The 26,925-nt window shown below is 35.2% G+C and overlaps 3 protein-coding genes and 1 long non-coding RNA gene across 5 annotated transcripts in view; 2 read left to right on the top strand and 2 right to left on the bottom strand.

The window, feature by feature from the left end:
* The window catches only part of Orp8 (Oxysterol-binding protein-related protein 8), a 78,085-nt gene extending 72,162 nt beyond the window's left edge, over positions 1-5,923 (bottom strand). Inside the window, exon 1 of the mRNA XM_073090610.1 lies at positions 5,515-5,923. The gene's annotated coding sequence lies outside the window, so the exon portion shown is untranslated. The remainder of the gene's footprint in view (positions 1-5,514) is intronic.
* Positions 5,924-6,667: 744 nt separating this feature from the next.
* Positions 6,668-16,988, top strand: LOC140755399 (uncharacterized). Of its 2 annotated transcripts, XM_073090601.1 has the most exons (9): positions 6,668-6,879; positions 7,346-7,455; positions 7,986-8,676; positions 9,685-9,869; positions 11,613-11,738; positions 13,852-14,052; positions 14,965-15,078; positions 15,659-15,758; positions 16,847-16,988. In XM_073090601.1, the coding sequence occupies exons 1-9, from the start codon at positions 6,727-6,729 to the stop codon at positions 16,928-16,930; spliced, it is 1,764 nt and encodes a 587-aa protein (XP_072946702.1). In that variant the 5' UTR covers positions 6,668-6,726; the 3' UTR covers positions 16,931-16,988. The 2 variants fall into 2 exon arrangements, with proteins under 2 accessions (XP_072946702.1, XP_072946703.1); XM_073090602.1 differs by lacking the exon at positions 13,852-14,052.
* Positions 16,989-17,519: 531 nt separating this feature from the next.
* On the bottom strand, positions 17,520-20,271 carry LOC140755524 (uncharacterized). The gene is made up of 4 exons (XM_073090810.1): positions 19,986-20,271; positions 19,295-19,407; positions 18,737-18,862; positions 17,520-17,996 (listed from the first exon to the last, which is right to left on the bottom strand). The coding sequence occupies exons 1-4, from the start codon at positions 20,179-20,181 to the stop codon at positions 17,520-17,522; spliced, it is 912 nt and encodes a 303-aa protein (XP_072946911.1). The 5' UTR covers positions 20,182-20,271.
* A 4,505-nt stretch (positions 20,272-24,776) lies between these two features.
* LOC140755654 (uncharacterized) lies at positions 24,777-25,562 on the top strand. The gene is made up of 2 exons (XR_012103820.1): positions 24,777-24,989; positions 25,409-25,562. It is a non-coding gene; the product is annotated as an uncharacterized LOC140755654 (long non-coding RNA).
* Positions 25,563-26,925: the final 1,363 nt, after the last annotated feature.

Below are 26,925 nucleotides of genomic sequence, written 5' to 3'. Positions count from 1 at the left end.
GGTCGTCGGAGGCTCGGGCGGAAAGTGGTTTTTTTTTATAATATAGGAGTAGCAGACGAGCATGCTGTCCACCTGATGGTAGGCTACTGCCGCCCATGGACATCTGTAATCAACCCCAGACAGGCTAATTCTATATATTCCGTACCTGAGGTCGGCCACAGATGTGCCGCTACCCCTGAGGACTAAACTGGAACGCCTCGGAAAAGTATGTCTCTCTTACCACACTTCAAACCGGAACACAGCAGCGCCTAACACTGCTGTTATAACAGAAATAGGTGTGGCGGTGGTGCTGCCGTCGAACCAAAAGATTCTACCAACTCCCATACGTAAACAAATTTCTCCGAATACAGTTACATACTACAGTTCTTATTAAAATTGATACAAGTATAGTCCGCGCCAAACTGTTAGTCCGCTCTGAAGTTGTTGCGAGCAGGTATAGTCATACAATTTGCTGTGGCGACGCGATTCATTTCTATACTCTGATTCATAATTAGGTGTCCAAAATGTAAACAAAGGTGTTGACCTATCAAGAAAATACGTTAGAAATGGTAGTTTTTATTTTTGTCGATATTAAAGTAATACAACAATAATAAAATAATAATCTAAATAAATTAAAAATAATTCACATGTTCTAATATTTATATCACCTCAATTTCGTTCCATACAGTAATAATAATAAAAAACAAAGTTTATGGTAGAAAATTAAAATGTGATAATGGTAACCAAATCGGAACCAAGACATTTCTTGTGCTGTCATTTTTAAGTTTCGTAACTAATATTTTTCATTTTCGTGATTGTAATTAAACTAATGTTTTCTCGTTTACATAACGCGTTTGTTATATTGTGTATATTTGTTAAATTTTCGTTTTTTGTTGAGTTTGTTAAAGTTTCTGTTTCTTGTTAATTTTGACAGTGGCATTTCTTTGTTTACATTTTGGACACCTAATTATGAATCAGACTATATATTCAGAGCGGACTAGCAGTTTTACGCGGACTATACCTATACGGACATAAGAATCACGGTACATCTTGATAACGTTATCAGTTGAATACAAACTGTCTTCCACGCTATCGTTAATCTTATCACAAGTAACAGTACATATCCAGATTTACGCTGTTACTAATAAACGATCTATCCAATGTTTTTAATGTATGGCATACACGCTACGGTCGACCGGACGGTTTACCTTTATTTTTTTTTTCGCGAGGGGTAACCTTCAAAAGGTACTCGACGACGTGGGAGCGACGCCGGGTTATGTGGGATTTTTACCGCACTAAAACCCCCCCCGGTGGCCGTCTTCAACGCTTGTTGGAGAACTCCGGGATCTCCGACGGAACACAACCGGAGTCCTCCAAGCGCGATGCCCAACGGGCTCTACCCTGGGGGAGCAGTTTTCGCTCCTGCCACACCATGTAGTTTTCACTACCGTATGCGACCACACATACCGACGTCCTTCCCGGGGTCGCTTGCTGGACGGTTCGAGCTCCCACTCTTGCCGCCCGTAACCCCGGAAGCCCCCTTTTAGTCGCCTCTTACGACAGGCAGGGGATACCGTAGCCCTATTCTAGTCCCGGAACTACAGGGACAGCAGTGATAGCCTAGTGGTTAAGAAACAAGCCTCTTGATAGAGAGGTCAAAATCCCAGGCTTGCACCTGATTTTTCAAAATTATATGCATAATAAAAATTAATTATCACTTTTCTAAACGGTGAAGGAAAACAGCGTGAGGAAACCTGCATACCTGAGAAATCTTAAAAAAAATTCAATGGTATGTGAAGTGTACCAATTCGCACTTGTCCAGCGCGGTGGACTATGGCTTAATCCTTCTCATCCTGAGAGGAGACCCATCTCCAGCAGTGGGACAGTAATGGGTTGATGATGACCATGATGATTACTCTAAGAACCTATTCCTACTTAGCAACAAGACATTATGCTCTTTAATGATGTAAACATAACCTTATGGGATTCTTATATCGAGAATATCAAAGGTGTTTGGCAGTATTTAGTGCCTCTATACTTGGCTTGATGCCATGTTGATGTTATTTCAACGTAAATATTACTTTTAAAGCACTCATTAGATCATTACATGCTTGTAGAGAGCACTTATCTATTTTTTAATATGTGACTGCTAGTTTTTGTAATTGAAACATAGTTCATTGTCACCAACCAATTACTGTCCCACTGCTGGGCACGGGTCTCCTCTCATAATGAGAAGGATTAGGCCATAGTCCACCGCACTGGCCAAGTGTGTATTGGTAGACTTCACATACCTTCGAGATATATATATTTTTTTATATAAATTTCTCAGGTGTGCAGGTTTCCTCACAATGTTTTCCTTCACCGTTTAAGCAATTGATAATTAATTTCTAATACGCAACTAACTTTGAAAAATTAGAGGTTTGTGTCTAGGTTTTGAACCTCGGTCCTCCCGAGTTTTGATTGAGAGGCAGGTTCAACCACTAGGTTATCACTGCTCCAAATAATTATAATATTATTAACTGACTTAAAAAAAGGAGATGGTTTCTCAAATCTGAATTCAACCGTATATATGTTTTTAAGCAGTTTATTTGTTCTTTTGTAAGTCTCAATATCTCGTATATACAGGGTGTCCCGTAAGTACCACGACAAACTTGAGGAGAACATAGGTGAGGGTCTGACCTCTCTGGGAAAAAAAAATTACCTTAATAAAAGTGTCACCGTTTTCGCACTATCAATTGTTTTAGATTTTTTGAGAAATTCAGCCCTCTTCATCTTCTTTCGTTAACTGCGTGTACAAATTTGGTGATGCAGTGTTTATTTTTTCTGTTAAATACTATCAGATAGTTGGTCTATCATATTGAAATGTAAATTGGTTAAGAGATGTAAAAGAACTATGAAAATAATAGGGATGTTTTTAGATTTTAATTTTTTTACTATTTTTCTCTCACCTTTGACTCGTTGCGGTGAAAAAAACATGTACTGGACTATAAGTGTCCATTGCGCAAAAAAATATGTCCAGTTAATAGAGATTTCAAAAGGGTACCACACTTACTATTTAAAGTTGAAGAAAAAAAGTTAAGGCCGTTTTTGCACGAAAGGGACTGAAACCAACTAAAACGTAATGATCGAGTTTTTATTTAAATTACGGTTTCTACCGACTCACAACGTGTCAAGCAGTACTAAATCACATTTTTACCTAGTTACACACTTAAAAATATCATTCTTAATTTGTAAAAAAATAAATAACTAACTAGAAAAGAAAGTACTACAATTTATTAAGTCAATTTTTACCTACTTTGAAATGTCATTTCGAAGTGAAACTTCGTATATGTATGTAATTTGAATGACATTACCATAATTTGACATCTTGGAACAGATCTGATGATGAAGCCAGGATATGGATGGTAGATCTCTTACCAATTTAGCCCAAACTCAAGGGATTTACTAAGAAATTAACCATGCACTTGCTGGCTCCATCATCAGATCTGTTCTAAGATGTCAAATTATGGTATTGTCATTCAAATTACATACATGTACGAAGTTTCACTTCGAAATGACACTTCAAAGTAGGTAAAAATTGACTTAATAAATTGTATTACTTTGTTTGCTAGTTAGTTACTTAATTGTTTTTTACAAATTAAGAATGATATTTTTAAGTGTGTAACTAGGTAAAAATGTGATTTAGTACTGCTTGACACGTTGTGAGTCGGTAGAAACCGTAATTTAAATAAAAACTCGATCATTACGTTTTAGTTGGTTTCAGTCCCTTTCGTGCAAAAACGGCCTTAACTTTTTTTCTTCAACTTTAAATAGTAAGTGTGGTACCTTTTTGAAATCTCTATTAACTGGTCATATTTTATTGCGCTATGTACACTTATAGTCCAGTACATTTTTTTTTCACCGCAACGAGTCAAAGTTGAGGGAAAAATAGTAAAAAAAATTAAAATCTAAAAATATCCCTATTTTTTCATGGTTCCTTTACATCTGTTAACCAATTTACATTTCAATATGATAGACCAACTATCTGATAGTATTTAAGAGAAAAAATAAACACTGCATCACCAAATTTCTACACGCAGTTAACGAAAGAAGATGAAGAGGGCTGAATTTCTCAAAAAATCTAAAACAATTGATAGTGCAAAAACGGTGACACTTTTACTAAGATAATTTTTTTTTCTCAGAGAGGTCAGACCCTCACCTATGTTCTCCCCAAGTTTGTCGTGGTACTTACGGGACACCCTGTATATGAGCTAGGAACTGAGACTGTCAGAGCACGGCCGCTGCCCGGACATAATCACCTAGCCCACAAGGGGATCTCCTGCCTCTAAAAGTGTATCAAGCTTCTTATTAGACTTGTAGATGCTCCTACTACAAGATTCTTATAGGAGGACATATTTTCCTAGAAAACTTCTTAATTTTAATATCCTACAAAACTATTTTTTCCACAGCTGAACACAGTTTTCTACTATTAGCAGAGGATACTTCACCACACTAGTCCCTTGTTATTTGATTTTTTTTAAAAATCTAAGGTAGCAACATACATTAGTAAAGATACTTCGCTGCCTTGAAATTGAATGGAGCCACAAATGGCTTATTATAGTAAGTTCTTTTTTTGAATATTTTGACAAATAAAAACATTTTTAGAGAAAATTTACGAATAAATAACTAACACTGCGTAATTTACATGATAATTAAATAATTTATAATAATAATTTCAAATATTTTAGGGACATTTTAGCACGGAGACATGGCAAAACTTTTTTCCCCAACTGTTTCAATTCTCAAAACTGGGTAAATTTTCTTGTTAGGATTGAGTAATCTTTACTAATCTATGGGTAGCAAATGAACATGCATTTAAATTATTGTAGGTGATCGATGCTACGCTTTGAAAATAGACAACTTTTAATAACATTTTGCCATTAGCCATTTAGAACAGTGGTTTTATCTGATCAGCTACAGATGTATTTTCACTCCAGAGGACTTAGACGGTCTTTTCATATATAAATTGAACCAATGGTTCGACCTTGTAACTTCACGTTTTTTGAACATAAAGAAATATAGGAATTAAAAAGTAATTTATATAAATTCTGCATCTTAATCACAATTAAGTTAATTCCAAGTCAGAAGTAAATTCAATTAGAAGCTATCAGGGACCTAGATAGATTTTTTTACTACTTTCCGGGGAAGTGACTTGCTATAGATTTTTCCTATATCCTAAAATTATAAAAATATTTGGTTGTTTTATTATTACGGGGATTATCACAGGGAAGTTTACTACAGTGCTGTAAATAAACTTACGGTAAATAAATAATATTGACCAAAGTATTAATATTATTACAGCATAATTAAAACAAATTTTATTATTAGTAACATTCTTTCCTTATAAAGTGGGACAATTTCATAAGAACGATAACTATTGACCTGACCTAATACCTTCCAATACTATTGCCTATAATTAGATTAGAAAAAAAATAACATACATTACCGCCTTTTTATTGACACGGAATTTTTTTTTAATTAATAACAGGCACATACCGTTGCGCTCACAGCCACAATCATAGACTTCAGACCCGCTCATCAAATGTTTATAAAGATCACTCCGCACAATTACCGGCGAATATCATTACGAAACTAAGTAACAAACAAAGGTCAATTTAAAAAAGCCAAACTTTTCGGTACAATTGTCGCACAACGTAACACACCAATACAGCCAATTACGACCAATAAAGTCTAAATAATACGATTTAGCAAACAAGGCCTACAGACATCTGTATTGTAATAAGTAGCACAGCACGATCACAACACAGTGACGTCGCGTCACAGTTTATTGTCCTACATAGCACACGTTCGGTGCATTTAATAACAAATATGTAGTTTTTATTTTATGCTTCAAGGCACGAATTTATCCTTTTTAATCTGACTGACGTTCTGCGACATGCGTGAGTGCGTGACATATTGGACTGAAACTGAAAGTAAACATCGATTAATCGATTTTTTAGAATCGATTATTTCATGTGTTGAAACTAATCAGTATATTTTGGTAACTATGTCATCTCCATTTTTAAATACTTTATTAAAGATAACGTTGTTTCTATTCTCTTTGTATGATATTATTTCTGCATGTTTCATAATTAAATAATGTACTATTATGGTAAAACTAAATCTTATCCTACTTATTATCTGTTATTTTTATTTAAAAAGAGAGTAATAGTGCAGTCTTTTTGACAATGTAGAGTCTTTTCAGGTCTTTTCCATTTTTTTAATTAATCGAGTCAGTTGCTTAAAACATATGAACGCTACTTAAACGGAGTAGGCTACAAAATGTGTGAAATATTATTTTTAAATAGTACTTTAAGTAATTAAATACCGATACAATTTTGTTCAAGTATCGATTCAAACCGATATCATTACGAACATTCCTACAGGAAAAAACAAAGACAAGATCTGATTAGAATTTATTTTTTACACTACACCATAGATAAAATAACACTCTAAAATATTAAATTTAAAACTACATAAAACAAAGAAACTGTGTTGTTAAAAATAATTAACTACAAACATTTAATATTATTTAATTAATGTGTGAATACGTTAAAAATATTTTATTTTTTACAAAAGAAGAAATGATATTTCAAATAGTGCCTTGACGAACTGTCAATAAACTCAATGTCAAATTGTATCTATTGACATTTGAAATTGGATTAATTGCTTTGATTGTTTTTAAATTTTGATCATTATTTAATTTATATGAATGTGATATTATTGTATACCGAAGCATTTGTATTTTACGAAAAATACTGGAAAATGTCGTCATTTTTGTGTTTTATATGCCACAGCACTGTTAACGCGGAAATCAGTGATGAAACTAGAGAAAAATATAGAGAAGTGGTGGGCATGAACGTATGTATTAAAATATTACAGTATTTTCATAGTTTGTTTTATTTTAAATATTGTTTAAGTATACCTGGTGAGTGTTAATTCAGGATACTATAATATTAAACTCAACATTAATTGTAAAATGTCATTGCTATAGAAGCAAAAAGTAATGAAATATCTATTACTTATTTATTTATTATTTATAATATAGGAGTAGCAGACAGCATACAATCCACCTACTTATAAGTGACTACTGCCGGATACAGCTGTAATCAACCCCAGTTAGGATTAGATTCCTACATGAGGTGGGCCACAGATGTACCGCTACCCTTGAGGACTCAGCTAGAACGTCTCACAAAAGTATGTCCCCTTCTGACCAGAACACAGCAGTGCTTAACACTAAAATAGGTGTGGTGGTGGTGCGGCCAGAGTCGAACCACAAAGGGTTCTACCACCAAATATTTTCACTAATATCTCGTCTCCATTCCAGCTCTGCCTGGACTCACAACTGTGCCACATATGCTGTCACGTTCTCAACAAACTGGCATCATTCAGATGTGTGTGTCTGAAACGAAGCTTGGAGTATCCTGTTTTATTCAGGTAGAGATATCATTCCAATTTTTTTATTATGTTTTCTTAAGTCTGACTACCGATTAGCTACTGTTAATGTAATACTAGTAGATTAATTTGCATAATTAATAATCAATCTATGTAATTCTTCTGGACACCAATAATATTCAATCTTTGGTAGGGAAAAAAAAGGGTAGATTATTATTAACAGCAGGCATAAAATGATCACTTAATACATAAGTCATTTGACTTAGTTGTTGACTTAGTTCATACTCTTCCATCGGAACACAGAACTGTGTCGCACTAGAAATAGGTGTGGCAGTGGTACACTCTGCTTTACCAAGTACTACTACTGTGGCGACTTCCCGCTACTCGTCTGGAGATGGCGCCACGTAGTATTCTGAATCACGCTATCGAAGTTTTCTAAACATCTTGCTTATATACAAGCTCCGTACTGAGACTGTCGCAGCATGACTGCTCCCCGAGCATGATCTCCCTTTTTCAAACCACCTCTCAAATATATGTTTATATAATTAATATAATTTATTTTTCATTTTCAGTGAAAAAGGAACTATTAATTTACAAAGAAACAATATGGAGGTACTCACAATATGTTCCGATATCTCTTGTACACAGTATCAATATAATAATGCCTATCAGTTCTCGAATTACGTACAAGATGATAGATCTAACGATGCATATAATGATGATCATGAATATGTTGCTTTGGAGGATAATTTTAATGATTACAACTCGCTGAATATGCAGTATCAAGTTAAAAAAGAGGATGATGATGTTATTTTTGATACGAATAACGAACCGGATCAAAAAGATCTTTTTTGTGATACTGATGCATTGAATTGTAATGAAACATGCAATGATATAAATGACTTAAATTATAATGATGAGATTAATGAAGTTGATGGCTATAACGATAATGTTGATGATTTTAACGATGCCAATGATATTAATGATGAAAATAACAGAGTCGATGATAACAACGATAACGTTGATGATTTTAACAATGAAAATGACATGAAAGATATAAAAATAGATAAGAAAGACAAAAAGAGACACAAAAAGAAGAAAGAAGATAATGTGATATTCTTGACAATAGAAGAACAGAAGGCAGAACTAGAGGCTCGGAGGAAAGAAAAGAAGTATGTAGAAGCCGAGTTCAAGTGTTACAACTGTGCTATGTCTTTCTTGTTCAAGGATACGTACCAAGCTCATATGATGAGGCACGAAGAGGTTGGTTAACAGTCAGTTATTTAAATAATTAGGTAGCATTATTTATCTATTCATACAAGGGTAGATTACATGGATAGAGTGCATTGTATATTGTTAATCCGTTGAATTTCATGTAGTATTGAAGGTGGTAGAACCCTTTGTGGTTCGACTCCGGCGGCACCACCGCCACACCTACACCTATTTCTGCCTAATAACAGCAGTATTACGCGCTGCTGTGTTCCGTTTTGAAGGGTGTGGTAAGGGAGACAGACTTTTCCGAGGCGTTCCAGCTTAGTCCTCAGGGGTAGCGGCGCATCTGTGCCCGACCTCAGGTAGGAATATCTAATCCTATCTGGGGTTGATTACAGATGTCCATGGGCGGCAGGAGCCACTTACCATCAGGTGGACTGCATGCTCGTCTGCTACTCCTTTATTTATAAAAAAAAAAAAATAGTAGTTTTTGTTTTATGCGATTTCAAACACACAGACAAACATGTAGACAAAAATTTTAAATATGCTAAAAAATGCTATTATTACTTATTCTCACTGAAAAAATTTATAAGGTGGTACTGGAGGTTGTAGAACCCTTTGTGGTTCGACTCCGGCAGCGCTACCGCCACACCTTTTCTGCTTCACGTAGCATAGCGGACACCATACCGGCCTGAAGTGCTAGTGGTTCCGGGTTCGATCCCCTGCCACACAAACATTTGAGTGATGAATTTGGGTAACTTTTCTGATGGTGAGTGTTTGCGTATGTGTGTGTCCGTAGCACCTAGGATATAGCGAATTTTAATGTGGGGCTGTGCAGGGCCGGATTAACGAGAGGGCAACCGGGGCGGCAGCCCCGGGGCCTCCATAAAAGAGGGGCCCCCACAGTAGAGACGTCGGATTTTTTTTTTAATTCCGCCTAGTAAACACTAGTCAAAAAATATATATATATTTTCCTTTGATATTCTTTTTGCCTCAAGGCCTCTAGACCTCTAAATCCGGCCCTGGGGCTGTGAGTGTAGAAAGCATCTCTTTTCCCAGTCAAACGGTGAGTACAAGTGTACTATATGTACACTGCGGTTCGCGTCCCCGGCGGTGCTCCGCGCGCACGCGGCGACGCACGCGCGGCGCTGCGGCTGCGGCGCGCGGCTGCGGCGCTGCGGCTGCGGCTCCGCGCGCGCACCGCCGCAGCGCGCCGCGTGCCATCTGTGCGGACATCTGCTCAAGTTAGTATAGATACCTTAGTATGTTACGCATAGACCTACTTAAATTTACCCTATTACCCTCATGCCTATGCTAATTACTGTCTTTTACCTCGTAACATCCACTTATATTAATTCTTACCTAAAATAACACAAATTACCCCAGTTTACCTTTCAATCCTATCAATGCCACTGTTTACATACCTTTGACTTACTTTATTTCTAATTTCCTCTCATAAGAACCTGTACCAATAATTATTCTATTACAAAAAAATACGCTTCATTTTGGAATTAATTACCATTTACCTTAGCGGTAACACAATAGATAACGCGGAAAGTATATCTGTCATTTTTCTAAAAATATAATTATCTTGGTGATTTTTGGACTATTGCACAATACATTGAAGTAATACATTGAAGATAAAACAGTCTCCGATAGTATGGTAAGTACAAGTGTACTATATGTACACTGCGGTTCGCGTCTCCGGCGGTGCTCCGCGCGCACGCGGCGACGCACGCGCGGAGCACGGCTGCGGCGCCGCGTGCCATCTGTGCGGACATCTGCTCAAGTTAGTATAGCTACTTATATTTACCCTTTTACAACATGTTACTTTCTTATACTTACCCTAGTAACTAAATTAATTTGACACTTACACATATTTACCCTTTTACACCATATTACCTTCTTATACAGGGTAAGTAACTTAATAAATGTGCACTTACCTGTAATTACTCTATTTCGCCATATTAAGACCCATTTTTATGTTAACTACTGTATTTAACCTCCATAATAGGAACCGCTATTCATACTTACCCAGTTATCTAAAATGGAGTATATTTTGAAATTTGTTATCACTTACAAACATTACTTGCATTAACAAAATGAATACTTTAGATTTCTATAATAATAGCAATAAATCTAGGCATTGGTGGTATATAGAATGAAACTCCTCCAACGTTGAGATGAAAGCCGTGCTTAGGGAATGTAATAGATTATAGATAAAAATCTCCGATGTAATGGTAAGTACAAGTGTACTATATTGACATTGCGGTTCGCGTCCCTACTACTACTAATATTGCATGTTACCTGATAAGTACTAATAATTACCTTGTTACCACACTTTACCTGCCATCCTTATAGTATGAATACTAGCTTTTACCTCAATATTTCCACCTGTAGCGACTCCCATATACCCAGTTACCCGTCATTTTGAAATTACATATTTATCACTTGCTTTAACTGTGAAGGAAACTTGAGATTTTTTTACAAAAATATGCTACCCCTACTTATAATTAGCCAGTAAACTAAAATTAAAATGGAAAATATTTTAATGTAAAAGCTTAGATAAGGAAAAGATAGTAGATATCTATAAAAATAAAATAATTAGTTATTGATGGCGTTTGGTTTTTAACTTTTTTTCATTTATAATTACACAAATTACCGTTATTTACCTTCCTATCGTATTATTACCCTAAATGGTGTCCTTTTTATTTAGCTCCCGCTCGTTCTCAATATTGAAAAGAGCAATCCAAAGCCTTGATTACTTTTTTTTTTATAGTTTAACCTAACGATAAGGCAGACGTGCTAGCTGATGGAAAGTAGTCAACGCCGCCTATGGATATTTGCAACACCAGAGGAGTCGCCAATGCATCGCCGGCTTTGTATGAGAGCTCTTTTTGCACCTTTTTTGAAGAGTCCCATGTCATAGCGCTCCGGGAATACCTCAGGAGGAAGTTTATTAAAACAAGTTATTAACGTTGTTTCAGGGACGCCAACGGCCTCCAACAGCATCTACGAAGGATGCATAAGTCGAAGATGAGTAACAGACTCCACCCTTGCACCGTGTGCGGCGAGAACTTTCCAAGTCAGGCGACTATGCGGACACATATGATGTGAGTTGAATATTTTTGTTATTTTTTTTTTATAATATAGGAGTAGCAGACGAGCAAGCAGTCCCTGATGGTAAGTGGCTACTGCCACCCATGGACATCTGTAATCAATACCAGGTAGGATTAGATATTCCTACCTGAGGTCGGCCACAGTTGCGCCACTATCCGTGAGGACTAAGCTGGAACGCCGCGGAAAAGTCTGTCTCCCTTACTACACCCTTCAAACCGGAACACAGCAGCGCCTAACACTGCTGTTATTAGGTAGAAATAGGTGTAGCGGTGGTGCCGCCGAAGTCGAACTAAAAAGGGTTCTACCAACTATAATTATATGTTATATACGGTCTTTTTACAAAAGGAGATGTTTCAAAATGTATAGGCTCCCGGCCACCTTTTGTACACTATACTAAAAACTAAGAAAACATGCAAAGAACAATTTCGTAATTTACACTTAAACTTGCAACACAACAGTGGAAAAACATCATGGCGGTAGTGATTACCGTAATAATGTCATCTGTCATTCTATTTTAACTTACTATATACATTATATACTTTTTAATATATTTTTACGCGAATGGGTGTAGATATATAAATATTGTAATGTATGTATTGAGAAACAATACCTATATTTGATAAACATTAATTATATTTACTTTCATAAATCTTGACTTAAAACAAACATACCAAAATATGTACTTCTATACCAATTTATTTTAGTTAAAACATTTAAGTGTGTAAATAAAACAACTTTAAGTACACATTTAGATAATATTTTATTTATTCTTCACTTGGATACATTATTTATTCATTTTCAATATCTTTACTTATAAATATTTTCATCCAATCATGTAGCAGGTTCTGTAATATCCTGTGACAAGCTCATCCCAAACATCAAACAATGGTCATAATGTGAGCACAGTTACCTACGAGTACGGTTCGTTCCCCAGCGATGTAGTTGCAATAATAACGGATTATTTTGGCATCCCAAGAATATCCTTGTCTTGCTATTGTAATTATCTAAAAAAAGAGAAATGTAAAAAGATTAGCTTCTCTAGTTTAAAATTATTAACGATTATTTCACGATTAATACAACTAATTGATGTATATTTCACCTGATAATATTGGATCCTTGTCAACACAATCCACAGCGATCGCACGAAAATCACAAGAGTCCATAAAACATAAGCTGGGTAAACAAGTAATCAGTCCAAAATCGTAAGCATCACAGAGCAGAAACATATTCAGGTTTGAAATGGAATCTTCTCATCAGTACATTCAACATTTACATTGGATTTCACTATTATATAATATGTATATATCCACTTTTACACATATCAAATTGACAACTTCTTCTTTTTTAATTTGACATGTCACTTACATCTATAAAACCAGATACTATTTAAAAGGTGGTTTTGTTATAATTATTATAAATGATTAATTAAAATCAGAAATAATGACGGGATACCCAAAACAAAAGCCAGGTCGTAAAGTACTAAGGTAACAATAACTTTACGACAAAAACAGCGAAATACAGAATTACCGACATCCAAAAAGTATAGTAACCTATGTGTGGGGTACACATAGGTTCCCTGACCGACATCGACAGTTTTGAAAACTTGACATTGACAGTATTCCGCCATATTGAATATTTCAATTAGGAATGCTTATTTTAAATATTTTTAAACAGGAATACTTTAGGTTATCAATATATATGTGTATTTTTCTTCGATTATACAAATTATTCTTGTTTTTTAGATATAGTGTACATGAGATGTCCGAAAATTAAACATCTCCTTTAGGAAGGTGATTTTTGTGGTTCGATTTTGGAAGCACCGTCGCATCTAGTGGCCTCTACAAGTACACTCGACTATTATTAATTATTAATTTTTTGGTTTTGTTTTTTTTTTTGTAATCTCTGTTTTTGATGAATACATCTTACTTCCCAAACTCTTCAAACCGGAACACAGCATTGCTTAATACTGCTGTTATTAGGTAGATATAGGTGTTGTTGTTATACTTCCGGAATGGAACTACAACGGCTACCACGAGTACCTTCCTCGAGTCATAGGTCAGTAAGCAATGGTCAATGATCTCCGGTGTTGATCAATGTTGGTTTCAGAAAGCACATAAACCGCAAGTTCCGATGCGACCAGTGTCCAGCTGTGTACAGCAGCCCCTACACTCTCGCGCAACACAGCAAAACGCACGTAAATGCGGCGGCGGCTGCGACGGAGCACCGCTGCGAGTGCGGCGCGCGCTACGCCAGCAGGAAGGCGCTGCGGGCGCACGCGCGGCACTCGCTCGCGCACCGCCGGAGCGCGTGAGTGTGCTGTGACGTCTCGAGCGGGGCGTGTGACGTCACGCTGCGAGTGCGGCGCGCGCTACGCCAGCAGTGTGCTGTGACGTCTCGAGCGGGGCGTGTGACGTCACGCTGCGAGTGCGGCGCGCGCTACGCCAGCAGTGTGCTGTGACGTCACGAGCGGGGCGTGTGACGTCACGCTGCGAGTGCGGCGCGCGCTACGCCAGCAGTGTGCTGTGACGTCACGAGCGGGGCGTGTGACGTCACGCTGCGAGTGCGGCGCGCGCTTCGCCAGCAGTGTGCTGTGACGTCATGAGCGGGTGGACTGGTATGCGTGACGTCATGGTTAGGATGCCACGCAACCCAGTAGTCGTTTAAGTACTATGTTCTTTGGGAGGTCGTTTTTATGACGTCATCTTTAGGTAACGCTAAGCACTAATGGATCGAAACATTATTCATTTGTCTAAATCATATTAAATGGTTACTGTACTGATGCGATACCTCTCTTAAAGACTAAGTTGGAAAAAAACAAAAATTACTCACTCTTAACAAGAAAATGTTACCAGTTTTGACAATTAAAATTGTCACTGTTATCTATTTTCTTGTGATTATTTAATATAAAATGAAGTTTGTAGAGCATTTACGAATGAAAGATATTTCTCCGCACTTTTTCTTCGATTTCGTTCGTTCGTTGTTTTTGCACCACTTAACTGCACATGTCGGCAATGTTCCGCGTAAATTACACCATGACAGTCGGAGACATAATTGGAGCAGTCAGCCATTTTCCGTATGTGTCTGCCATTTGTGGCTTCCTTCAATTACAAGGCGTTGAGATATCTATACTAATCTATGAATGCAGGCATAAGTTTAGTGAAAATGCCTACAAAAGATACTATTACTACCTTGAATTAATATATTTTTTTTAAATTTCAGATTAGAATGCCCCATATGCGCGAAGATATGTCCGACCCAGCGCGCCCTGAACCTGCATATGCAAGCTATACATTCTAATACAAAGGACCATGCATGCCCACACTGTACTGCTAGGTACTCAGATTTTTCATGATAGTTTTAATGTCTTATATAAGTGGTAAAGTTAATGAACATTAGAAAAGAGAGAACATTCGTTAACTATTAAAAGTATTTCGATAACCTAAAAAAAAGAGTAAATTTGAATGTGGTAGAACCCTTTGTGGTTCGACTCCGGCGGCACCACCGCCACACCTATTTCTGTTATAACAGCAGTGTAGCGCTGCTGTGTTCTGGCTAGAAGGTCGCTTATAAGGATCAAATTCTGGAAAGTAATGATATGTCACAAATTAAAGGAAAAGGAAAATTATGAAAAAAATACTTATTTTTTTCTTACGTTGGCATCACTAGCAACACTATCATATAGTGGAATAATATAGAGGGTATATATTTTTTTCAAAATATACTCAACTCAACTCGTTCGATTCCCGGCCAGGGAAAAAGATATTTTAAAAAAATAATGATGCAGTTTTAGTTTTTATCAAAATCGGCCTCGTAACTCCTTTCAGCATTTTTCGCTAATTCTTATAGTTTTGAGTTTGGTCCTGAAGGCCCGTTTGAAAAATTCACCCTGTATATATATTTTTTTTTTTTACAGGTACTCTACACGTCCTTCCCTGCTTCGTCATATAGCGACACACACACAGAAACCACAACTGAAAATTGCTGTATGTCACTTATGTGGAAGTCGCTTTAAGGTAAATAGCGGTATTTCTCTAATGTGACCTTACCTTTATGATTAATAGCACTATTTAACTAGCATTGATGTAGCTTAAGAAAAAAAGCAGTGATAGCCTAGTGGTTAAGGAACGCGGCCTCTCGATCGAGGGGTCCGAGGTTCAAATCCCAGGCATGCACCTCTGATTTTCAAATTTATGTGCTTATTAGAAATTAATTAATTATCACTTGCTTAAACGGTGAAGGAAAACATCGTGAGGAAACCTGCATACCGGAGAGATTTATAAAAAAAAAATCTTAAAGGTATGTGAAGTCTACCAATACGCACGTGTCCAGCGCGGTGGACTATGCCCTAATCCTTCTCATTCTGAGAGGAGACCCGTGCCCAGCAGTGGGACAGTAATGAGTTGATGATGATGATGATATTAGCTTCGAGGTAAAAAGTGGTATTTCACTAGTGTGGACACAGCTTTAGGTTAAATTGCGATATGTAACTAGTGTGGATGTCGCCTTAAGGTAAAAAGCGGTATTCAGTTAGTATAGACATATCTTTAGGGTAAATTAAAATCTTTGTCACAATTGTGGCTTTAAGTAAAATAGCGGAACATTAAAAATGGTAGGAGCTTTCGTGGTTCGACTCCAGCGGCACCACCGCCACACCTATTTCTGTTATAACAGCAGTGTTAAGCGCTGCTGTGTTCTGGTTTGAAGTGTGGTAAGGCGTCTTGTCTGAGTGTCTACTTAGACGAGGCATTCTAACTTAGTCCTCTTGGGTGCGTTGCTGTGGCCGACCTCAGATAGATCTAATCCTATCTGGGGTTACCATAGGAATAGTGTTTTTATGATTAAGTACTTTAATTCTTTTTATTAATTAGTGTATAGTCCGCGTAAAACTGCTAGTCCGCTCGGAATATAGAAATGAGTCGCGTCTCCATTGCAAATTGTATGACTACACCTGCTCGCAACAACTTCAGAGCGGACTAGCAGTTTGGCGTATACTATAAATGGGTAAACTACCATTCTAATTAATTAAAAAATAAATACAGATGTCTATTAACAGTGATGATACACAGAATATAAATATTAATAATATTTTTTCTATTCACAGAGTAAAAGCAAACTCAACAGGCATTTGAAAAATGTATGCGAGAAGGAGAAATTAGAAGAACAACTGGATTCTTTGTACGGTTGAAGGGATCTAATCTACCAACAGTATTAGATTTATAAGCGAAATAAAAAGTTTTTTACAATGTGTTTCTTTATTTGATACTAGTAGTGCCCGCGGCTTTGTCCGCGTTTAAAAGAATAACATGACATACATATAACTGAATTGTACCTTCATTGGAATGACAGTGGTGCCATTTGTCGAAAATTGGTCGTACCAACTCAGAAACCTTCGTGGGCACAACTTTGCTAGAGATCATCACATGAAATGCATAGTTTACGATTCTATAAAGGATATACAGACAAACACTCATTTTTAACACGCTTTTATTAGCTTGGGTTGTATGTATGTATGTAACTATGTAACGGAATCTTTGGACCCGATTTCTATCCATTTGAACGTTGTTTTTTAAAAAATTATCAAACACCGATGACAATACACGATTTTAATAATTTTTTACCATTGTCCTTATCAACATCCTCAGGATTAACGATTTTCGAGACTAGATTGTTCGAGCGCCTTAGAGAAAGTACAATTAGTATTTCTTTTCTATTTAGGTCGAATTAAAAATGAAAGCATAAATGAACATTAAGAACTGATTTATTTACAATTTAAATTAATTTTGTAATAAGTTAAAGCATTGTAACGCGTAAAATGATATTAAACTATACCCATCCATAGTTTGAACGATAATTTTATTTAAAATCACACCACATTGATCGATAACGCACTTTTTATAACCGACATTTGCGTCACTTTCAAATTTCGAATTCTTCGCGTTCCATTTCTTCCGCCAAATGTCAGTTAAAGAACTCTTTTTCAAAATACCCTCGTCTTGGGAGCTTTGAGTACTGTTTTGACTCGAAATATTTTTGAAAATTAATATTCTTTTTAGTAAAACTTCCAGAACATGAAATATGTAAGACAAGTTCTCTATTTCGTGTATTGAGTCGATTTCAAATATTTCGTCGCCTGTTAGTTTCGTGTGTGCAATTTCGAGGATTGCTGTTATTTTTTCGATTGTATATTTTATTATGTGTGACGACTTGTTCAGTAGAAAGAGGCGGAGGATGTGTTCGTCTTTTTTTAGTAACTGGAAATAATAATTTTATATTGAAAACGTAATAACATATTTTTTTGTATTATTCTCTGAAAATCATTTGGTTCATAATATGGGTGCATAAAAAAATAATAACTCATCTTAGGATGTCCGCCATGTTGGATTTAGAATGACGTCACTAAGCTAGTAACACATTGGTTAACTGGTTTAAAATTCAGTTGCAAGATTTGACCCTCAGTCCTCAGTACTCACATACATGCATACGAACCAATAAGCAAGTTAAACAGAAACTTGAAAAAAAATACAAATAGCCAAGTGATTTAAACATGTGTTTTGTATCATTTTGTCTGTCTATGTTATATAAGATGAAAATATAAAACGAGCATGCAGTCCACCTGATGGTAAGTCACTGTCGTATGGACATCTGTACAACTCCATATAGAGCAGGTTCTACCTGAAGCCGATCACATGAGCCACGTAAGGACTAATGTCTCCTCATATTTTTTTTTAATATAGGAGTAGCAGACGAGCATGCAGTCCACCTGATGGTAAGTGGCTACTGCCGCCCATGGACATCCGTAATCAACTCCAGATAGGATTAAATCTTCCTACCTGAGGTCGGCCACAGATGCGCCGCTACCCCTGAGGACTAAGCTGGAACGCCTCGGAAAAGTCTGTCTTACCACACCCTTCAAACCAGAGCTTAACACTGCTGTTATGAGGCAGAAATAGATGTGAGGCAGAATTTAGTTATGTACTTAATAAATACTTACAATATTTTCAGATGTGTCATTTTCATATATATCTTTTAATAATTCTTCAACCTTCTCCAAATGTTCTTCTAGAAAAGAGGGATACTTTTCTTCTTCGTGAAGTCTGTCTATCAACTGACCTAAAGTCTGGAAATTAAAATTATTTAAATTAAAATTAGTTTAAATTATTCACCTGTTTTTGTATGGAGACCCTGTAATTTGTAAAATATAAACATATTTTTTTAGTATTTGTTGTTATAGTAGGCAATATTATTAATTTATCTATAAGAGTTCAAGAGATAGAGCCCTGTGACAGACGGACTAATAGCAGAGGATTAGTATAGACCGCGTCAAACTGCTAGTCCGCTTTGAAGTTGCGAGCAGGTGTAGTACAGGCGACGCGATTCATTTCTATATTCAGAGCGGACTAGCGGTTTTACGCGGATTATAGGGTTCCATTTTTAACCATCGGGTACGGAACCAATTTAATTTACATATTTATCCTATATTTTAAAATTACCCATAGCAACACATTTTATCACGCCATGAAAATTATAATAAAAGAATAAAAATACATACCTTCGAAATTTCGTTGGTGATGTCAGCTGTTTTGGTAAGAAGAGGACATTGGGCTAAGTAGGAGAGGAGGCTATGCGCTGATTGATTCAACCAGATATTACTTGATTGTAAAGCTGTTAAAAAATTATTACGGATTACACACAATTGTTGATTGACGCCCCCGTTATTAATATTCAATCTATCCTGTCGATTTGAAGATCGATATTTAACGATATCTTCAATAGTAGACATTGTGGAATTTTGATCTTTGGTAGGTAAAATTGGACAGATTGATTATCACAGGCATGAAGCTTTTATCGGATTTTAGTATAAAACTAAACAATATAACCACAAAATATTAACTATCATGAATAAGCAATAAAAATACATATCGAATAAAAAAAAATTAAAAATAAAAATCGGAACATATCGAATATTTTTTTTTTTAAATCTTTGATTATAAGCATACTTGTATACGGAGGTCGATCATGCCTGATATAGTCCGCGCCAAACTGCTAGTCCGCTCTGAAGTTGCGCGCAGGTTAAGTTAGCATATACTCCGTAACGTAAGGGCACACAAACGCAGCTATGTTCCCGCGCTGTCTTCATCCCGCTAATATCTACAATTTGCTATTGAGACGCGACTCCTTACTATATTCGGAGCGGACTAGCAATTTGGCGCGGACTGTATTCTTATAATAAATGTAATTACCACTTTTAAAATTTCTGGTTTGAGAATCACTTTTATATCCAGAATCAGATACACCATCGGCGTTCTGTCTTCTGTCTCGTTTCGTCAAAAATGCCTTAATTCTACTCAATTCTTCTAGAACTTTAAAAGGAACTATTTCTGCTTGAGAATCTGTTATGTCTAACAATTCTTGATCTACTTCTTCATTATATTCCATATTTTGTGTTTTGTCGTAAGATTTATTAGAATTATTACTGAATGGAGTTAGATTTTGACTGTTAGAAAATTTGTTTATTAGTCCATCTTTTGATTTTCCAGAATTTTCTAAACTAAAATTGTTTAAACTGGTCTCATTTTCGAAATTTTCGAAATCATTACAATCATTATTATCAAATTCTTTTGTGGTCGTTTTTGTAACTAAATAATTAGATTCATTTTTCATTTCTTTGACTTCTAATACATTATTTTTATCAAATTCTTTAGTGTTCATATTTGTAACTAAAGAAGAATCATTTTTCAGTTCTTTGAGATCTAAGTTAGATTTATTTGTGACATTGATATCAAAATCTGTTAAACTTTCTTGCATATTAAATTTAGTTCTAACTTCGTTAAAATACGCTATATCTGAATCTAAACTAATGTTGTTTTCAGAATATTTTGAACGTTTTGCTTCCATACTATCTGTTTTATTTTCATATTTATGTTTAGTATGTGTCTGTTTCAAATTACTGAACTCTATTTCTTTATTTGGACTAAAATTTCTGTGTTTATTTAAATTACTTAAGTTTGCATCCAAATATGGCTTATTTATTAATTCTTTTTCTGTTTGAAGTTTATAAATTTGATTTGTATTAAACTTATTTTTATTAAAATCTTCTCCAAGTTTAGAATTTTCGCCAAGTTTATTATCCTCAGAATTTTGCTCATTGTAAACTCTAAAATTATCGTTGTCAACGCCAATTTTACGAAACTCATCGTGTTTAAAATTTTGCTGATCATATTTACTAAAATTATTGATTTCAACTCCAGCTTTAGAACTTTTAGTACATTTCATTTGCTTAGAACTTTCATTGAAATTATTTCTTTCAGTACCTACTGTAGACTTATTATCCGATTTTGAATTCTTACTATTGCTTTCAACTCCAACTTCAGAACTTTTACTACAGTCATTTAGTTTAGAAGCTTGTCCATCAAAATTATTAGTTTCATTAGATTTAACGTCACTATGAGATATTTTCGAATTGTTACTATAAGTAGATACTTTATTTAGTAAATATTTCGGTATAACTATATTATCTAGCTGACTTTGACTAACATGAGTGAAATCCGTAAAACCATGAAGAGTATATAAAACAGTTTTTTGAGAATCATAATATGTTGAGTCTTCTGAAGGCAATGCTATATTATCATTCTCTTTATTAATCGTTGCGATATTAGAGTTACTGTTTATTTGTGTAATGTTTCTATCTGAAGTGCTTTTCTGTGTAGCACTTTGTGAACTCTCATAGTATGTTGATTGAGTATGGTTTATGTTTGGTTCATTGCCTAAAGCAAGCTGTAATAAAGTTGTTATTTAAAAAATATATATTTATATAATAATAATTTAAGAAATTGAACTAATAAACTAATAATAAATAATTGAAGGTGGTAGAACCCTTTGGTTCTACCACCTTGTGGTTCGACTCCGGCGGCACCACCGACATACCCGTTTCTACCTAATAACAGCAGTGTTAGGCGCTTCCGGTTTGAAGGGTGTTGTAAGGGAGACAGACTTTTCCGAGGCGTTCCAGCTTAGCTCTCAGGGGTAGCGGCGCATCTGTGGCCGACCTCAGGTAGGAATATTTAATCCTATCTGGGATTGATTACAGATGTCCATGGGCGGCAGTAGCCACTTACCATCAGGTGAACTGTATGATCGTCTGCTACTCTTATATTATAAAAAAAAGGTGCTTCTGTAGTGCTCCGGGAGCTCGCAGCAATGCTTAGGGGAAAGGCCTCATCAAACTATATCGAGGTTTATTAAGTAATTTAAGAAGTCGGAGAATAACAACCTTCCTTTATTTTACGTAGTCAGAATACAAAAATAGTATAAAAAGGTAAAAATATTTAAAACCTACTATCCCTAGTGTCAGCCAGCAGCCTGCATCGCCAACAGCTAGAAACAGCTTTATTTTATTATGTAATAATATTAATTCTTATCAATGGTTGAAGCATTTACCTCTAATTCTTCATTATTGACGCCTTTTAAAATCTTTAAAACATCTGAAACTGAATTATTTTGAGCTCCATCTTTATCATTATTTCCATTTCGCATCATTTCATCAAAATCGAAGTCCTTTAAAATCGTCACGCTATCATTAAACTGAGTATCATTAGGTTCATTAATGATTTGAGATTTATCATCATCATTTATAAACTCATCATTATCATTAAAATTAAAATCATCTTCACATATCGTCATGTCGGGGTCAAATTGATCCATTTTTGATTTAATATCTTCCTTTATCTTTTCGAAATACTTTTTTGGAGTCAAATTTTCTGGTGTGTTCTTTATAATAGCAACAGCGATCGCCAGTCGATATTTTTGGAGAATATGGTTAGCTGTAATGTAATAATAATACTTCATTATTGTCATAGATAGATTATTTTTGCTTTTTAATACGCTGTTATTAGCTTGGGTTGTATGTATGTATGTAACTATGTAACGGAATCTTTGGTCACGATTTATATCCACTTTGAAAGTTCAGTTTAATTCAAAATTTTGAAGAATTATCAAAAACCGATGACAATACACGATTTTAATAATTTCGTACCATTTTTCTTATCAACATCCTCAGTATTATCGATTTGCAAGGCGCTTTTCGAAAACTGATAAATAGAGCACCCTACGCTTTTTCCACAATTATACTATTTACTGTTCCTTAATTGATTCCTAGATTGAAAATTATTTCTACTTTTTAGTTGATTTTATCATAAAAGCGTGTTTTTTAGTTTTTTAAACTATATTTATCAGTATAAACATTTTAATGCAAACTTATTAAGTTCATATGACGATAGTTAACTGGCCACGATTGCCGATATAAATGGTCAAATACATAAATTAAACAATATATACTTAATTCATAAGCTCATATTAGGTCTCTTGTGGATGTTATATACACAAATATCCTAAGAGCAAATTTAAATCATTATTTAGTTTGCTTTGCCAAAGATCTAACCTTGAATCATCTGCGCTTTACAGCCGTAAGTCATGCGAATGGTACACAATCACTCAAAACAAAATGAAATATTTAATTAATTTAAATTGCATTGTCGAGAATTGAACCAGGTACCACGGAAAAATATCTACTGCGCCAGTTGGACCTCGACTGGTAACAAATTGAAGTTTTTGTAAACTTCATTATCCAAATTTACCCTACTTGCCTCCTGTCTAGCGAACTCGTACGTTATTGCAAGGAGGTATAATATTGTATAATAGATGATATAATTCCAGATTTTACTAAGTGCAAGGCTAACAGTGGAAGGTTTCATTTTTGAAATAATTATATGCATAGGTACAGTCCGCGCCAAACTGCTAGTCCGCCCTGAAATTGTTGCGAGCAGGTGTAGTCATGCAATTTGCTATGGTGACGCGATTCATTTCTATATTCAGAGCGGACTAGCAGTTTTACGCGGACTATACTATGCGTTTAAGAACTAAACAGAATCAAAAATAATTTAATTTAGAAATTGAAGAGAATTCACCTAATTAACTTTTATTTTGATTATTGACGTTTAGAATTATTATTTAAGATATAATTTAGAAAACGTTTTAATTTTTTAGAAACAATGTAGGCACTTTACTAATATATCGGATAAAATTCTCAAGATATTTTAAGTAAAAATATTTAATTTACCATAACCATCAAAACTCATTTCGATTCTTACTATTGCATGATAACACTTTAAAAATTAGCATAGTGTGTAAAATTCTAATATAAATCTACGATTCAATAATAATTAAAATATTATTACAGCACAGTGCAAAGTAAATTGATAATTTCGCGCCAAAGTTTTTAAAGTTATGTACTTTTTCTGTCTCCACTATGACGTAAAATCTTGTTTTTTGCCCACCGTACTACAGATCATACTAACTCAGGGGTTCCCAAAGTGTGCGCCGCGGCGCCCTAGTGCGCCGTAGAAAGTAAAGAGGGGCGCCGTGAGTCGATCATCTAATCATTGGACACCACAAACATTGGCGTTTTGGTCATCGATTCAAAATGAATATCCAAATTTAACATCCAAAGCATTAAATATTTTCATTCCGTTTGCAACATCATAAAGCTGGGTTTTCAGCTGTAGCTGTGATAAAGAACAAATATCGCTAAGGATTAATGTGGAGCAAGAAATTAGAGTAGCAGTGTCAAGTCATATTCCCCGCTGTAAAACTGCGCGGAGATCACCAAGCTCACCCTTCACATTGATTTGACTGAATAAGATCAACCAAAATCAAATAACTGCTATTATTGTAGGTACCTATTTCTTTCGACTGTCTTCTTTAAATAGTTAGCTAGGACAGGGCGCCGTGAAAAAATATTAAACTTGTAACTGCGCCGCGGATTACAAAAGATTGGGAACCCCTGTACTAACTGATTACAAATTAAAAAAAAATATTTTTTAAGAAATAAAAACATAATATATAAAAAAATTAAAGAAAACTGACAAACATTATATTTTCCGCTATTTTCTTTATTATTAAATATTATTACATTTTGACATTATTTAAAAAAATATTTGGTCAATGTCAATAATGACGTAGATTTTTCGTTTTTTTTTAAACAATGACAATACATTACAACAATAATATTAACACAAAATGAGTACAATGTTAATATTTTCGAAAATTGATGGCGTTATACACGATTTTATTCGGGATAAGTATATTTATGATAGCTCTAGTCGTTGCAATTATCAAGAAAATGTTTTTTCGTTGGAAACAAGAGCATAAAATTGAACGAATGAGGATTGCTACCGTTGACAGACCAGGTACCTCTCTATATACATATATCTTGGAGGATTAACAAGGTTTTCCGTCAATGTATTAATAAGCAGAATTAATCTACATCTTAGTATGCAACCGCTTTATTCACAGTAAAAAATGTTAAAACCGCCCTCAAAAATTACAAAATAAAAATTTACAGTACCTAAATAATAAACTCTATAGGAAAACTAAAATATCGAATATTTGGGTATTATTTAGTTTGAGGGAGTACTCCAAATAATAAGTGAATTTCGAAAGTTGTATTTATTTTTAATAGCAAAAAACATCAGTTTACTTTATTGTGACATTCTAAAATTTTAAAAAATCATAAATGTTTGGCAGAAAGTGAGGAATCCAGGGCCTTAAAACTAAAGTCATTTTACGTTTTTAATGAAACTTTTTTTAATAAATTGTTTTTTTCTAGCAGTGAGCATGCTAATATACACAGACAAGTGTGTGCTAAAACGACGGACATACGCAGATAATTTATATGTATACGATTCAGTCTCCAAGAGTGATATCAGCTTAAACAAGCACCAAGAAGACACATGATGACTTATTATATATTTAAAACTGTTTCTGTTGACTTTTATTTAAAAAAGTCCTAATGTATTATATGTTCAAACATGGTTCAAACCTGTATTCATAGATTAGTAAAGATACTTCGCCGCCTTGAAATTGAAGCCACAAACGGCTTATTAGTATGTTATTTTTTTGAATTCTTGACAAATAAAAAGATTTTTAGAGAAAATTTACCAATAAATAACTAATACTGCGTAATTTATATAATAAATAGATAATTATTTCAAATATTTTAGGGACATTTTAGCACGGAGACGTGGCAAATCTTTTTTACGCAGCTATTTCAATTCTCAAAACTGGGCACATTTTCTTGTTAGGAGTGAGTAATCTCTACTAATGTATGTTTAGAATCTACTAACGCGAAATAATCTTCGTAATGAAACGCAGGACCTATATACAAATTTTAATGGCGATCTGTTAAAACAGTTAAACGTTAAACCATTTTAAGTTAAATACGAACTGTGGCGGTATTTTGAAAACACAATATCTATTTTTATACCTACATTAGCATTCATCTGTTACTTCGTTCCCGCGGATTTGAGACTTATCCGTGGTCTGACTCCGGCGGCACCACCGCCACACCTATTTCTGTTATAACAGCAGTGTAGCGCTGCTGTGTTCTGGTTTGAGGTGTGGTAAGGGAGACATACTTATCCGAGGCATTCCAGCTTAGTCCTCTGGGGTACCGGCGCATATGTGACCGACCTCAGGTAGGAGTATAATCCTATCTGGGGTCAATTATAGATGGCCATGGGCCGCAGTAGCCACTTATCATCAGATGAACTGCATGCTCGCCTGCTACTCCTATATTATGAAAAAATACTTGGCCCTGATATGGCTAGTTAAAATAAAAGATTGCATAAAAATCGTAGTGAAATAAAAACTTACCTGTCTCTTTTAATTATAATTTAAATAATAATACAATATAAGTAGGAAATTTCTTGGCTGGCGTGAAACACGGCAAACTTCCATTCATTTTTACCACGCTTTTGTTAGCTTGACCTGTATGTATGTAACGGAATCTTTGAACACGATTTTTACCCACTTTGAAAGGTCCGAATAATTAAATAAATTCAATGGCTTCCAATTCGTGAGCGTAGACGAGTTAGAATACTTTCCAGTCTCTTTTGTATTCTTTTTCAATCGTCTATTCCTGTGTACCTGAAGCAAAAGTTTCAGTATCTCAGTGATTCCCATGAGCGTAACCTTCGTTCTTCCAATACTCTCATATTAACGATTCCCCTTCATCATTCCTTTATGTCCAAGTCATTTGTCATTCACGCCCCTCGACTCTGGAATTCTCTCCCCGATGAGTTACGTAAATCTTGCAGTAGACAGAGGTTCAAAACGAGCGTTAAA

The sequence above is a fragment of the Epargyreus clarus genome, unplaced genomic scaffold (assembly GCF_041222505.1).
Source record: "Epargyreus clarus isolate Ecla_fem2 unplaced genomic scaffold, WU_Ecla_fem_2.2 ptg000033l, whole genome shotgun sequence".
Classification (NCBI taxonomy): Eukaryota; Metazoa; Arthropoda; class Insecta; order Lepidoptera; family Hesperiidae; genus Epargyreus; species Epargyreus clarus.
The sequence above is the reverse complement of the archived record's forward strand: the minus strand, read 5'-3'. Positions and strand labels throughout refer to the sequence as shown.